Below are 16,962 nucleotides of genomic sequence, written 5' to 3'. Positions count from 1 at the left end.
CTTTATTTTATGCAACTTTACTCTGTTCTTTTCAATGATATTCAATTCTATTTTACATTTTTGCATTCTGTTTTCAGAAAGTTAATTATTCTTTATAATTCAATTAACTTTATACAAATTGCATTTGTACTTCCCTGTATTATTATTTTGTTCAATTTAACACTGTTCTACATTTAACTTCTATTCTATTCTATTCTATTCTATTCTATTCTATTCTATTCTATTCTATTCTATAGTTTCTGTGCAGCTTCATTTCCTTTCCTTTTTTCTATTGCATTTCATTTGTTTTATTTAATTTGATTCCATTTCATTAGATTTATCTTTGATTATATTCTATTCTCCACTATTTTACTCTGTTGTTGAATGTTATCATGGAATTATTTAAACTATATTCTAACAGACTATTCTACACCATTCTATTACTCTTTATTCTACTCTTTCTAATCTTTATTCTAACTTCATTCTGTTCTATTAAACTATATTCTGCATTGTTCAATGCTTGCGTTTCATTAGTTTAATTTGACGTTATTAAATGTATCACTATTCTATTCTGTTTTTAGAATGTTCTGATTGAATTATTTGAACTTTATTAAACTATGTTGAACTACATTGTTCTACATTTAAATTTGTTCCATTCTATTTACCTGTACTCTATGCAATATTATTCCATTTCAATGTTATTCCATTCAGCATTTCCTACTATATTTTATTTTGTTCTATTTAAATTTATTAAGCTTCCTTTGATGTTATTCTGTTCTACATTATTCTATTAAAAATTAACTAAACAAATAACTATGCTAATTGACTTGTTATGCTCTACACAGTTATTCAATTCTACATTGTTCTACATTTAATTTTGTTCTATTCTATTCATCTTTATTCTGTGAATTGTTAAACTATTCTATTCATTTGCATTCTCTTCTTCATTGGTCGATTACATTTTTTGTTCTATTTAATTTGATGTGTTTTTGACACTATTCTATTCTATTCTATTCTATTCTATTCTATTCTATTCTATTCTATTCTATTCCACTTCATTCTTTGATTTGTTCTTCTATTGTATTCTAACACAGACCTTAACATTGGAATATAATTCATTGACATTTGCTTTAGGCAGACGGCCCTCACCTGTCCCCAGGGTCCGGTGTACCAGAGGTGGGTGGGTGTACAGGGACCCCCGTTACAGGCCTTCATATCAGCCGGTTTCTCCACCCCACACTCCACTCCTCCCTCTCCTTCTCTCCTGCCTCCGCCGGTCAAACACACCACCTCTCTCCGCTGGACACCCGGCCCACATGTTGCAGAGCACTGATAAAGAAAGACAGAGAAACAATCATCCACATCGCTGCATAAATAATTTGTTTCATCAAATCACCTTTTGGCAAACCAAGTGCAAGCATGAATCTGACTGGTCACTACTCACAGTGTTTGTCCAATCTGTGAAGTACCAGTTAGTGACACAAGGACCCATGTGACAGTCCTCGGTGCGCTGTGGGCGGAGCCTGTCACTGCACTCCCTGTCATTCACAGTGTTGCCATGGTCACTGACACAGCGTATGCTTCGGGTTCTCTTTCCCACTCCACAATCCACTGAGCACTGTGGGAAACAGACACGTTTACATACACACACAGACAGATCGAACACGGCTATGTGACCAGACTTAAACACACACACGCGCACAAACACGCACACGCGCACGCGCAAGCACACACGCACCAAAATGTGTGCACACACGCACACACACACACTCATTTACAGACTAGAGCAAAACCACATATTTTCTAAATCATCTAGTCCAGTGGTTCCCAACCTGGGGGTCGCTAAAGAATTACAAGGGGTCGCCAAGCTCACTCTAGTTTGACCACAAGATGAAATTCCCGACAGTTAGTGCTACCGTTTAATATTCTGTATTATGATTAAAACCATTTGTTTACCAGGATTATAAAAACTCACCTAAATACTGTCCAACATTAAGCAAAGGTAGTAACAATCTCACACAGTCGCAGCATGCAGCGTAGATTCGTTTTGTTTGAAAATATGGCGGAAAGCAGTGAAAGAATCATTATCTCTGTGTAATTAAAGAATCTAATGACCTCTGTGTAATTTTTAAAGGTGTTTAATGACAACTTTTATGAGAGGGTTTCACAATGCAAACTGTCTAACAAAAAACCCCACAGTTGCTCAAATATAAAAACATATTTTATTAAATATAATATGTACTAAATATACTAAGTAACACTAAATAAACAACCTGTAGTCATTCTTACACACGCGTGTCTTACCGTGCTCCAGTTGGTGCTGATCTCCCAGTGCGAGCAGACGTGTGAGTGGCAGGGCTGCGTGGCGTTGGGACGGGTGAGACTGGCGCAGCGCTGAGGGTGAACCATGGTTGAGCGATTCCCAAAACTCTGCCTGCACTGTATGTGACGCTGCTGTACACCCCAGTCGCAGGAAACACTGCACTCGGACCATGAGCCCATATCCCAGCTACACACACACACACACACACACACACATATATATATACATATACACACACAACCATTCCAAAATTTGTAAATGTTTTTGAAAGAAGCCTTTTCTGCTCACCAAAGCTGGATTTAATAAAAAAATATAGTAAAAAAGTGAAAATGTGAAATATTATTACAATTTAAATTAGCTGTTTATAATGTGAATATATAACAAAATGTACTTTATTTCTGTGATCAAAGCTGTATTTTCAGCATCATTACTCCAGTCTTCAGTGTCACATGATCTTCAGAAATCATAATAATATACTGATTTACTGCTCAACAAACATTATTATCAACGTTGAAAACATTTGTGCTGCTTCTTTACTGTCACTTTTTATCAAATTATTGCATCCATGCTGAATAAAAATTATTACTTTCGAAAAAAAAGAAAGAAAAGGAAGTAGTTTATGCACATGCAGAGTTACTCACAACGGTGGACATGGATGAATGTTACACGGCTCCTCCTCTGGCGCAGGTCTGGTTGCGGAGTCACACCTCCTCTCATGGACTTCCTGTTCTGTGTGTCGATCCACACACACAATCTCTCTGTACTGAGAGCCTGAATACACACAAACACGTTTGCACACATCAAAAAACAAGCAAACACACACATAGTACAGCATTTTTAGTGGTAAGTGGTGTAAAATGGCAAGGTGTTCTGAGAAGTTGTTTACACCATCAAGTCTCTGTGATCATCTCGTCTCTAGATATTGCTCGGATTCCTTGTTTTTTTCTCCTTCTCTCTTTTACAGGAATAGTTCACCCAAGAATACAAATCATCTTAAAATTTTCTCACCTCAGGTCATCCATGATGTAGATGAGTTTGTTTCTTCATCAGGTTTGTAGAAATGTGTCTCTGCATCAGTGTCTCAGCAATGGATGCTCTGCAGTGGGGGAAGTCGTGGCCTAATGGTTAGAGAGTCGGACTCGTAATCGAAAGGTTGCGGGTTCGAGCCCCCGGCCGGCAGGAATTGTAGGTGGGGGGAGGGAACGTCCAGCGCTCTCTCCACCCTCAATACCACGACTGAGGTGCCCTTGAGCAAGGCACCGAACCCCCAACTGCTCCCCGGGCGCCGCAGCATGGCTGCCCACTGCTCCGGGTGTGTGTTCACGGTGTGTGTGTGTGTGTGTGTGTGTGTGTGGATTTGTTCACTACTCACTGCTGTGTGTGTGCACTTGGATGGGTTAAAGGCAGAGCACCAATTTCGAGTATGGGTCACCATACTTGACAATACGTCACGACACGACGACGACGACGACGACGACAGTGAATGGGTGCCGTCAGAATGAGAGTCCAAACAGCTGATAAAAACATCACAATAATCCACACCACTCCAGTCCATCAGTTAACATCTGGAGAAGACTAAAGCTGCATGTTTTAAGAAACAAATGATTAATTAATGCGTTTTATCAAGCACCGTTTACAGGCCAAAACACATTTCGATGTGAGAGACAACAGAAGATGGACTTTTTCACTGAGTGAAGCGTTATTATTGATTATGGATGCATCTGAAGTTAAAAACATCTTGATGGATTTGTTTCAGCTTTTGTCTTCTCCAGATGTTAACTGATGGACTGGAGTGGTGTGGATTATTGTGATGTTTTTATCAGACTCTCATTCTGACGGCACCCATTCACTGCAGAGCATCCATTGCTGAGACACTGATGCAGAGACACATTTCTACAAACCTGATGAAGAAACAAACTTGGATGGCCTGAGGGTGAGCACATTTTATAAATATTTTGGGTGAACTATAAGTTTAGGGGTTTGTTGAAACTCTGAGCAATAGTAATGGTGATGCTTGCCTGAGCAAACACCCCTAACATAAGAGCACAGTGTCAGTCTGCAGCTCTTTAAACACACCAGAAGGAGGCGGCAGAGAGCAAATTCACACTCGACAAATCAGATTAATCAAAACCAGTGGTGAGCGGCTGAGAAACCCCTCAAAAACACAAACAGCCCTACAGAGAAACTCCCTAACAGTTTGGCACATGTACGCCCTGTTCCACAGCGCTTGGCTTTCTTCATGTCAGTAGGCAAGTGTTTCCAGCTCTCCTATTACAAATAAACACAGCAATAATCCACCATGTCCACTCTGGATCGCAGGTTTAAATAAGAGCCTCTCAAAGCAGTAATGTGTGCTGTCAACTGCTGTAAAATCTAAAGCACATGTAGTCAGAAAGATTTTTTGGTAAACATTTTACTTAAAGCTTTTATGTGAGACTGGGCCACAAAACCAGTCATAAGGGTCCATTTTTTCGAAATTGAAATCTGAAAGCTGAATAAATAATATTTCCATTGATGTATGGTTTATTAGAATAAGACAATATTTGGCTGAGATACAACTATTTGAAAATCTGGAATCTGGGGGTAAATATTGAGAAAATCACCTTTAAAGTTGTTCAAATGAAGTTCTTAGCAATGCATATTACTAATCAAAAATGAGGTTTTAATATATTTACAGTAAAAAATTTACAAAATATCTTCATGTAACATGATCTTTACTTAATATCCTAATGAGTTTTGGCATTAAAGAAAATAATTTTTGACCCATACAATGTATTTTTGGCTATTGCTACAAACATCCCCCAGCGACTTGAGACTGCTTTTGTGCTCCAGGGTCACTTATGTATAATGCATTATAAAAGTAGTTTTAATGCATTAATTATGCCTTGTAATACACCTTATAATGCACTGCACATGAATAATCGTAACAACAGTTAATACATTATAACAATTATCAATTCATTGTTACACTGTGCCAGGGATCTCCAACCCTGCTCCTGAAGAGCTACCGTCCTGCAGACTTCAGCTCCAACCCTGCTGCAACACACCTGTCTGTAATGATCAAGTAGCCCTGAACACCTTGATCAGCTGGTTCAGGTGTGTTTGATTGGGGTTGGAGCTGAAATCTTTAGGATGGTAGCTCTCCAGAAGCAGGGTTGGAGACCCCTGCACTATGCATTTTAAATTCTGTTATAATTATTTACAACAAGATATAATATATTACAGCACACATTATGAATAACTATAATGCATTATACCCTTTAATAACCCTTTATAATGCATTCTACATAAATACTTGCATTATAAATAAAGTGTTACCAATTTTTTTCTTTTAAGCTCACCAAAGCTGCATTTATTTGATCAAAAATACAGTAAAAACAGTAATGTTGTGAAATATTATTACAATGTAAAATAGCTGTTTTCTATGTGAATATACTGTCAACTGTAATTTATTTCTGTGATCAAAGCTGAATTTTCAGCATCATTACTCCAGTCTTCAGTGTTACTTGATCCTTCAGAAATCATTTTTAATATGCTGATTGTAACATTTTTGATAATTCTCTGACCTTTTCCACAGCTAGTAGTGCATTCTGACAGCGCGCCTCTTCGCCACACGAACGCAGGCTGATTGTCCAATGGGAGGTCTGTTCTTGGAGGGATTCGAGCGTTACGATTGGGACCTAAGCCCTGTGGGCGGGGCCTCTCTTGTGGCCATCGATCAGATACAGAGGAAGACGATGAGGAAGATGAGGAGGAAGGGAATGAAAATGGAGGTGAGGAGGCAGAAGACAACACAGGAGGAGGAGCCACAGGGTTCTCGACTGCCATTGAGACGCCACCTGAAACACAGACAGAAGAGCCCTCAAAAACCAGTATGCTGCCTACCTACAACTAAATGCTAAACAATTAGTCATGCAACAGTGAAACCTTGAGAAAAAAAAAACACTTAAGCATGCTTTTAAAAAGACTACCTAATACAGAAATAAAAAGAACCACATGTAATTTGTTTCGGCACTTAATTGCGTGTTAATTGAAATAAAAAATGTATTATAATTTAAATTGGTATTAAATGCAATTAGCTAAACCATAGAGTGCTTTTTTGACTTAAGTAGACCTCTACATATAATTTCATAATTGTATTGTCTTGGAAATATGGTTAAAGTGTTACTGCTGAATATACTGACAAGCATTAATGGTAATCTAAAAATACCTGCCATTTCTATTGAATCTCGTATGTCATTTATTTAAATTAATTCGTAATTACACGTTTGTAATGCACTTAAGTGTTCAGTCACGCAAGTGTTTTAAGTGCACTGAAATGGACTTTTATTTCATTAATATTACTATATTATCTGCAAGTAGTTTTTTTAAAAATGCACTTTTAAGATTTGAAGTACATTATGAGTGCACATTCAATACAACTAAGCACACTTCTTTTTTCCACAAGAGAAAGTTGTACAAATTTAAGAAATGTTGTGCAAACATTGTTGTGCAAAAAAAAAAAAGTAGTCAAGTATTTGTTTTGCACCATTGCATTGCTAAAAGCTGCTGGTGCTCATGTTTTCGGAAATCATCATACTCTCATTAAAATTGTACTGCAAGTTACTACATGTGTGAATATCCTTTAGGATATTCTGTTATCTTAGCAACATGCAGTATCATAAATAAATAAAATGTCACTGATGATGTTCCCTTTTAGTTGGGATGCTTCAGAAGGTAACCTTGCTGTCTATGTAGGGAACAGAAGCAAGACAGTCTCACTAGGTTTTAAGTCCCTGCTGGAATGACCAGCTTAAACCAGCCTGTGGCGTGCTGGTATTAGCTGGTCTCCTAGGCTGTTCCCATGTTACACCAAAAATTGTTTTTAGCAGGGCTGGCACAGAACTAAAGCCTGATTCATGCTTTTTGCCTCATGTCACACACTCTCACTGTGACCCCATTTTCATAAAACCTCTGTTAAACATCATCCTCTGTTGCCCATTATACACAGACACACACACACACACATACACACACACACACACACACACAATCGCAGGCCCGCTCTCCTGTATGACCTTAAAAGGTTTCAGCGGTGGCCAATAAGTGAAGAGAGAAATAAGAGAAGACTGCTCAGTGAACTATATCTGCACGGCACACACGTATAAACACTATAAATTTAGAGTGAGAGAGAAGATCATCAGAAGAGAAAAATAGAAACTTTGATGGTGGGTAAGAGAGAGACTCTCTGTGACAAGGAGACTGTAGGAAAACTCACTGATTTCTCGGAGCGCCGCCCATCCTCGGTCTCTCTCTCTGTGTACTTCTCTCTCTCCGTCCCTCCGTTTCTCCACCGGGATGTAATATTCATAGTCTATGCCTGGATTCTGCCTGTGGAAAATAATCTACAGCGAGAGAGAGAGAGACAGCAGAAAACAGGTTTATAAACTCCAGCATATGGTAACGTCTCACTCCATGACCGCATTCCAGTTAGTATCGGCCGTATTTCACTGATGCATAGACACTCAGAACACACTGCTACACACTCACACACACCGCAGTTTGTGGACAGTCTTTCTCCTAACATCTGAATGAACATAAAGCTGAAGTATGAACTCATAATTTTTCAAAACCAAATCATCAGAGCTGTGCTATCCATGATACGCTGTTACTGTGTCAACAACCGACTCCGACAGACACTCAGACTAGACCAATACTGAAACGTAAAGTAGTATCATTAAACTAGTGATACTTGAACTAGCCTAATACTGACACTTAAATTAGTATGACTAAACAAACCACTGACACCCAAACTAGACTAGTGCTGATACTTAAATTAGTATGACTAGCCAGACCACCAACCCCTAATCTAGACCAATACTGTCACTTCAACTAGTATCAATACAAATCAAGACTTAAACTAGTATCAATAAAAATTGAGACTTAAACTATACCAATACTGATACTTAAACTAGTATGACTAGACAAACCACTGACACAGACACTTGACCAATACTGACATTTAAACTAGTAGCAATAAAACATCACACTAAAACTCATACTGTTTCAATACTGATGCTTAAACTAGTACGGCTACACAAACCACTGACATCTAAACTACAACAATACTTATACTTAAACTAGTATGGTTACCTGAATCACTAACAGCTAAACCAGACCAACACTGCTATTTAACTAATATGACAACCCAAACTACTGACACCTAAACTAGACCAATACTGATACTTAAACTAATATGACAACCCAAACTACTGACACCTAAACTAGACCAATACTGATACTTAAACTAATATGACAACCCAAACTACTGACACCTAAACTAGACCAATACTGATACTTAAACTAGTATGACTACCCAAACCACTAACACCTAAACTAGACCAATACTGATACTTAAACTAGTATGACTACCCAAAACGCTGACACCTAAACTAGACCAATACTGATACTTAAACTACTAGTATGACTACCCAAACCACTAACACCTAAACTAGACCAATACTGATACTTAAACTAGTATGACAACTCAAACCACTTAAACCTAAACTAGACCAATACTGATACTTAAACTAGTATGACTACCCAAACCACTAACACCTAAACTAGACCAATACTGATACTTAAACTAGTATGACTACCCAAACCACTTAAACCTAAACTAGACCAATACTGATACTTAAACTACTAGTATGACTACCCAAACCACTAACACCTAAACTAGACCAATACTGATACTTAAACTAGTATGACAACTCAAACCACTTAAACCTAAACTAGACCAATACTGATACTTAAACTAGTATGACTACCCAAAACGCTGACACCTAAACTAGACCAATACTGATACTTAAACTACTAGTATGACTACCCAAACCACTAACACCTAAACTAGACCAATACTGATACTTAAACTAGTATGACAACTCAAACCACTTAAACCTAAACTAGACCAATACTGATACTTAAACTAGTATGACTACCCAAACCACTAACACCTAAACTAGACCAATACTGATACTTAAACTAGTATGACTACCCAAACCACTTAAACCTAAACTAGACCAATACTGATACTTAAACTACTAGTATGACTACCCAAACCACTAACACCTAAACTAGACCAATACTGATACTTAAACTAGTATGACAACTCAAACCACTTAAACCTAAACTAGACCAATACTGATACTTAAACTACTATTATGACTACCCAAACCACTAACACCTACACTAGACGAATGGTGAGACTTAAACGAGTATTACTACAAAAAATATTGGTAATTAAAGTAGTGTGACTACTAAAACTACTGACACCTTAAGTATACAAATACTTATACTTAAACTAGTATGATTAGACTAGTCATACCTACACCAGACCAATACTGATATTAAACTAGTATCATTAAACTAATTCTGGTATTGTCTCATACTGTTTCATGATATAAGCCGTTACAGGAAAATGATAGTTTCTAACATAAGTTAGGAGAAGTGTTATATTCATATAATATCATCATCAATAAATATAATAGTCATGTATAAACATAAAGTAATGACTTATTCCTTTCATTCATTCCTGCAGTAAAACCTCCCAGTTCAGAGTTTGTGCTCCATCACACACAAGCCAGATCTGTCGACCTCTTTCCACATTACTCTAATGTGTGTGTGTGTGTGTGTGTGAGTGTGTGTGTGTGAGTGTGTGTGTGTGTGTGTGTGTGAGTGTGTGAGTGTGTGTGTGTGTGTGCTTACGTATAGCTGCAGCTGGGCTGTTGTGGGTCCAGGAGCAGTGAGGGTTTCTCCTCTCTCTTCTCCCTGATCTTGAGGCCCAGCTTTGGGTCGGCTGTACAGGAAGGTGGTTCCTCCTGCCTGATATTCTCCCGGAGGATCGACCGCCCAGCGTCCGTTCACCACAGACTGACCTGTTCCACTGCGCAGGGCTGCAGACACAAAACACGTGCATTAATGAGCCACTCACAATCACAACATACACAGCTGGGTATGATCTTAAAAAGATTTGAGATTCATTTGACAGTCATTATTTGTTTGTGGAACGGCTGTTTTTAGCTGTCTGCAATTACAGATCTCAGTTCTGCTTGTGGTGATCTTTTTATGAGTTTCCTACCATAATCACACATCACATGCAACTAGGAATTCTCATCAAAGGAGAAGTTCATAGCAAGAGTGTCAAAGAAAGAGGAATGAAAAAGAAAGGATGTAGCACAAACATCAGGAAACTAAAATTAAGCAAATCTGAATGGTACTCATTAGCCCACCCATGAGTAAGCTAACAGCTAATAATGAGATCTCTTTCATATCTCAATTGTTTCATGTCACCTTACATTGAGAGCAAATGTAAATCTCAAACTGTGCTCAGATTTGCCCAAAACAACATCATCATTATGCAATCAACTTTGAATATGAACTCATCATTATGCATCAACATTTTCTGAGACCTAGTGATCAGAGCTATTCACAACACACTGATTACACTATAAATGACTGACACCTAAACAAGATCAATACAAATACTACATCAGTACTGATACTTACTCAAGTGTCATTAAACTAGTCACACCTAAACTAGATAAATACTGACACTTAAGCTAGTTTGACTACCCAGAACAACTGACACCAAAACTAGACCATTACTTAAACTAGTATCATGACATGAATACTGATAATTATACTAGACAAACACTGATAAGCAAAGTAATATGAATACCTGGAAAACTAAAACTACTGACACCCAAACTAGTCCAGTACTGATACCAAAACAATTATTATTGACTGATAAAGAAACTTGACAATTACTTAATACTTAAACTAGCACTACTTAAATACTGATAATTAAACAAACACTGATAATGACATTACCATTACTTCCCAAACTACTGACATCCAAACTAGAGAAATATAGATACGTACACTATTATGACTACTCATACTACTGACACCTAAACTAGTCAAATACTATTACATAAACTAGTATCAATAAACAACTGAGACTTAAACTAGACCAACTGACACTTAAACTAGTATGACTACCCAAACTACTGACATCTACACTTAACAAATAATGTTACTTAAAATTATTATCAATAAACTAGTGATACTTAAACTATATAAACTAGTTTAGGCATCACTAGTTTAGTGATACTAGTTAGATGATTATTATTATTATTATTATTTTTTTACATCTTCTGAAGAGTTTTGCTTGTGCAAATGATCTTTTACGAGCACTTGTGAAAAACTCTTTGCAGTGATGCTGGAGAATTGTGGGTGGTTTCCAGGGCACTGCTGAGGGCAGGTTTGCACAAACACTGCAGGATGATGAACACACACACACACACTGACCTATAATACCCAGTGCTAGTGGAAATAAAAACAATAATAACAGTGATAGGTAACTCCTCTGAGAAATAAAACTAGGTCAGACAGAATCACAGAGAGACACAGGAGAAAGCAAAGCCAAATCCAAAAGAACGATGTCAGAGAGAGAAAAAGAGATGATTTGTCATGTAGCCCGGCAAGTGTTTTGTCTACTACAGCAGTCTGCCTCCGGGGCACATTCACATCGTACTAGAACTCACAGAGAAATGGACCTGGGCGTACGGAGAAACAAACACAGACCTGTCCATGAGTCTGACTCAGGGTCATATTCACTTATGAATACGTGCCTGCATTACCTAATCAAGCCCAGAGAGATCCTCCAAATCCCATGCACCATCAGCCGTGAATATGTGCATTCCTGATTCATGTTCAGGCTAATATTACAATGAATGTAATATCAGCATCCCTCTCAGGACAGTGACTCATTGCTGCCCCAATCACACCACATGCTCAAACAATGGGACATTATCATCTGAATTTAGACGTACACGCTCTAGATCATCTGAAGTGATCAGCAGCAGCTGTGAAGAGTTTAAAAAACATCCCTCTGCTTGTGATCACTATTGTTCATGAGCTGGCTGGAGGTCTGAACTCTGAGCTGAGTTAAAGACAATGACCAATTCACACTAATCTCACATTAGCAGGTAGACACATATCCTGTTATGTAATTATGCGAGTGCATGCATTCACAGTCACACACACACACACACACACACACACACATACACACACACACACACACACACACACATGTTTGTTTTTGCGAAAAGAGGGGACATCCCATAGGTGTAATGGTTTTTATACTGTACAAACTGTGTGTGCTATTGCCCCACACCTACCCTACACCTAAACTTAGCCTCACAGGAGACTGTGCATTTCAACTTTCCCCCCAAAAAACTTTTCAAAAGTGGGGACATGGGTCAATGTCTTGAAAAGTCACCTTCACCTTGTCATACCTATGTCATTATACAAATTTATAATTTATGTCCTCATTTGTCACAAAAACACGCACACACACACACACACACACACACACACACACACACACACACACATGCATGCATGCACTAATGAATGTGATGATTTGTGAAAACATCCATTCCTTCAAATGAAGCTAATCATAATTCCTAAAAACTAATCGAACTAAATTCTGTCATCGTTTATTCACTCTATGGTGCAACCCTTTTGTAATACAAAAAAATAAAGAGTTTAGCAAAATTTTCAGGCCGCTGTTTTACTTACAGAGGTGTAACAGGTCTAGGGCTGTCAAGCTCCCAAAATGACAAAAATGCATAGATTGAAAAAGTGAAATAACTGTGTCATTTATCTAAATTCAGTTTGATTGAAAGCAAATAAAAATCAATAATATAATCAATCAATCAAATAATAATAATAATAATAAAACAGCTTTGTTTTAATAGTATTTTGGCTTGACAGATTTTTTAAAATTTATTTATTTTTTGTTAGTTTGTTGTTTTTGTTACATAGAAAAAAATTATAGATATTTTAAAAATACATTACAGTAAACAAAAATGTCTTCCAAAACAAACTTTCCTGTCTTTATTTATAGTAAGTAAATTAATTTAAACATTAATTAACAACATGTTTTTAGTTTTACCTTATGTAAAAAATTCTACTTTCATATTATAGATAATTTAGCTTTTGTTTTTGTTTAGGTTGAAATTAAGTTGTAAAAAGTCAAAAGAAATACATTATATTGGCATACATTGAGTAAAGTATATTGACATTAAGTTTAGGCTTGTCTCTAAAGAAGATATCATGATATATAATAATCGATTAAGTATGCTCTTTATAATGAATAATATTTTTACTTTTAGACATTTGGTCACCATAAGGAAAGACAAAAACAACAAAAATGACCACACACATTGAAACATGTGTTTCTATCATGGTGGGGGACTTCCCATGTTATATACTGTAGAGCTAATGACATTTTCTGACCCGTAACCTAACCCTCACAAAGCTTTAGGCAGTTATACATTTTCAGTATTATTTTGTATTTAATTTAATTAAGCCATTTTCTCAAAGAGAAAAATGCAGAAAATGTTTCCGAGGTTTCAGAGCAGATAAGAGAGAGTTTGTACCCAGATAGTTGGGACTGGCTCGTCTCTCGGTGATGTTGATGGCCGTGGCTCCGGGCGGGATGTCCAGGATTTTGTGGTAGCCCAGCGGGACGCTGGTGTTCAGGAAACTTCCCGTGACCCTCTCACAGGTGCCGTCTTCCCCTCCGCACACGCCACAGCGATCCCGGACCAACCCTGAGCCCAACACACCGTCACAGCCCTCACTCTGACACACACACACACACACACACACACACACACACACACACACACACACACACACACACAGAGGAAACAATCACTTCATTACAGCGGAACATGAAGCTGCCAGATTCTACGAAACATCAGGGCCCATATTCATGAAAAGTCTTTATTCACAAAGCATCTTAACCCTTAAAAGAGCTCTTAAAATAAAAAATGCGAAAATGGCCAAAAGACAAAGAGAGAGAAGAAATGTGTTGCTGACAATGGATGACAGTGACTAAAAAAGATACTAGACTAGATCATGCAGGGATCATGTTTTTGACCGATCTTATTAGAGCTAAAATATGCTAAAATATAATTATTGTTGGGATTTAATGAATTCAAAGATAGCTCGTACAAAAGTTTAATCAAAAGCAAGTCTTTGAGAACAACTAGAAAATATCTGGAAGTCATTAACAACAGTCTGTGGAAAAGTACATAAAAAATTACCAGCAAGAATACAAGTTGTTATCACAGCCAAAGGAGGCCATACAAAATAAAAATAAAATAAAAAACTTAATTCTGCATGATTTATAAGCTTGTTTCCTCATGGGGACCTAAACAAGGTCAACATTTACTGGTGTTACTATCCTTGTGGGGACATTTGGTCCCTATAACGTTATAAATACCAGGACACACACACACACATATATATTTGGACAAATAACAAACTGACGCAACTACATTTTTTAGGTCCCCATGAGGAAACAAGTTTATAAATCATGTACAATGAAAATCTAAAAATTGCAGAAGGGATTCTGTAAGGGTTAGGTTTAGGTGTAGCACGATAGAAAATACAGTTTGTGCGGTATAAAACCATTACGCATATGGAGAGTCCCCATAAAACATGGAAACACAACGTGTGTGTGAGTGTGTGTGTGTGTGTGTGTGTGATTAGGGTAAAAATAGGAAAAAAATTTAAAAGCGTTCTTTTTTTTCTTCTTCTTGGACAATCAATCACAGTCTTCAAAAGAATGTGTCACAATTAACAACGGGGTCACCACCGCCTCCTCAATAAGATGCAAGTATTTTCCTCTTTGTCCTGAATCACTCTTAAGCTAAGATGCCTTGTTAAATTTTTTTAAGCAAAATGAAGAGCTCTCTGAGAGGATTCTTAGAAGCTTGAAGAATACGGGCCTGTAATGTTGTCCTCACAATGTCAGCACTAGAATTGAGCAGATTTAGGCTCAGAAATGAATCACAGCGGCTCCTTCTGGTGCTGATGCTACTATCATATTGGTGTATGTGGGCCTGTTTTCTCACCAGACAGCGTCCTCCCACACACACATCGTCGGGTGTGTTATTTGCGCAGGGCGTTCCATCTCGTACCCTCTCCGCCTGCCGCACGTAGAAACGATACCCGACCGGCCGACAGGTCAGCTCACACTGCTGCTCCAGACCCACTGCCAGAGAACAGCACACCAGAACATCATTCAGCGCCACTGCACATTACATTCAGCACACTTCACGTGATCTACTGCACTTTATTACTGTAGGTGTCTTTGTGTAAGAAGATGGCATACTAGCTCTCCAAAACCATTTATTCAAAAAGCCATGAGCATATTAACATCTGTGTCCCTGGAGCACAAAAGCAGTCATCAGTAGCACAGGTATATTTGTAGCAACAGCCAACAATACACTGTATGGGTCAAAATTATACATTTCTCTTTTATGCCAAAAATCATTAGGATATTAAGTAAAGATCATGTTCCATGAAGATATTTTGTAAATTTACTACCGTAAATATATCAAAACTTATTTTTGATTAGTAATATGCATTGCTAAGAACTTCATTTGAACAACTTTAAAGGAGATTTTCTCAATATTTAGATTTTTTTGCACCCTCAGATTCCAGATTTTCTAATAGTTGTATCTCAGACAAATATTGTCCTATCATAACAAACCATACATCAATGGAAAGATTATTTATTCAGCTTTCAGATGATGTATAATTCTCAATTTCAAAAAATTGACCCTTATGACTGGTTTTGTGGTCCAAGGTCACATATGATTGCCCATGTTTGCATATTATGTATCACATGCAGTGGCATACCGTTTCAGCTTGGCTGGGGTCATTGCATGTGCAAAGAGATTAGCTAATTATAGAAGTCTTAAAGTATAATAAACTATTTAACTTGAAGGTCAGCGATATGGTAGAAAGTTTGGTGAGTTTGGTTTAAGGCCCACATGAGTGCACATCAGTGCTGTTATGGTTAATTAAATAGTTCATTTTTGTTAAATTAAATAAAATCAAATATAATAAATATTAGAACTTAAAAAACAAAATTTAGAAACGCTGCCTTCCCATATGGAAATGTAATAACATGTGGCATATTTTGCCTTATGCAACTTTATTATAAACAACACAACTCTCCCTCCCCCACACACATACACATAAAATCAGTATGTTTATATATGTATGTTTTTCTTTTATATTTACTTATATAATCATTGTGTATCGACAGGTTTAAGGATGGATATATGTGTACATGACATACTGTATATGTCCAAAAATGTATTACACATACATAAACATATTAATATGGGCTAGATATATATGAAATTGTTCCAAATTCAAATAGGTACTTCATATGACACTATATTTAATGTATATTTTATATACATACATATATTACATTTGCGTATGGGTTGGCAACTAATTGAAATATTTTTGAAATAAATATAAGTACTAAAATGAAAAACTATTTAAAAAACAAATAGTAAAAAACTTAAATAAAAAAATGCATTAAAGCTAAACAGGAATATTAAAAATGACAAAAGTACATAAACTAAACTAAAACTTAAACTAAAATTAAAAATATGATAATTTAAAATATGAATAAACACATAAATAGCATATAAATTTGACTAAAATAACACTGGTGGATGGAAATAAACAGGAGGAAATAAACAGTTCCATAAAAGAGTGCAGTATGGTGACTTTCA

At 37.0% G+C, this 16,962-nt stretch overlaps 1 protein-coding gene across 2 annotated transcripts in view; it reads right to left on the bottom strand.

The window, feature by feature from the left end:
* The window catches only part of LOC306887523 (ADAMTS-like protein 4), a 71,688-nt gene that overhangs the window by 3,049 nt on the left and 51,677 nt on the right, over positions 1–16,962 (bottom strand). For both annotated transcript variants that reach the window (XM_079445308.1, XM_079445309.1), the window contains exons 6-14: positions 15,280–15,419; positions 13,795–13,999; positions 10,049–10,236; positions 7,560–7,686; positions 5,869–6,141; positions 2,944–3,073; positions 2,284–2,488; positions 1,424–1,597; positions 1,129–1,308 (exon numbers count right to left, since the gene is read on the bottom strand). In XM_079445308.1, the coding sequence (XP_079301434.1) occupies positions 1,129–1,308; positions 1,424–1,597; positions 2,284–2,488; positions 2,944–3,073; positions 5,869–6,141; positions 7,560–7,686; positions 10,049–10,236; positions 13,795–13,999; positions 15,280–15,419 (1,622 nt within the window). The remainder of the gene's footprint in view (positions 1–1,128; positions 1,309–1,423; positions 1,598–2,283; positions 2,489–2,943; positions 3,074–5,868; positions 6,142–7,559; positions 7,687–10,048; positions 10,237–13,794; positions 14,000–15,279; positions 15,420–16,962) is intronic.

Source organism: Barbus barbus (assembly GCF_936440315.1).
Source record: "Barbus barbus genome assembly, chromosome: 21".
Classification (NCBI taxonomy): domain Eukaryota; kingdom Metazoa; phylum Chordata; class Actinopteri; order Cypriniformes; family Cyprinidae; genus Barbus; species Barbus barbus.
This window is presented reverse-complemented; position numbering and strand designations above follow the sequence as displayed.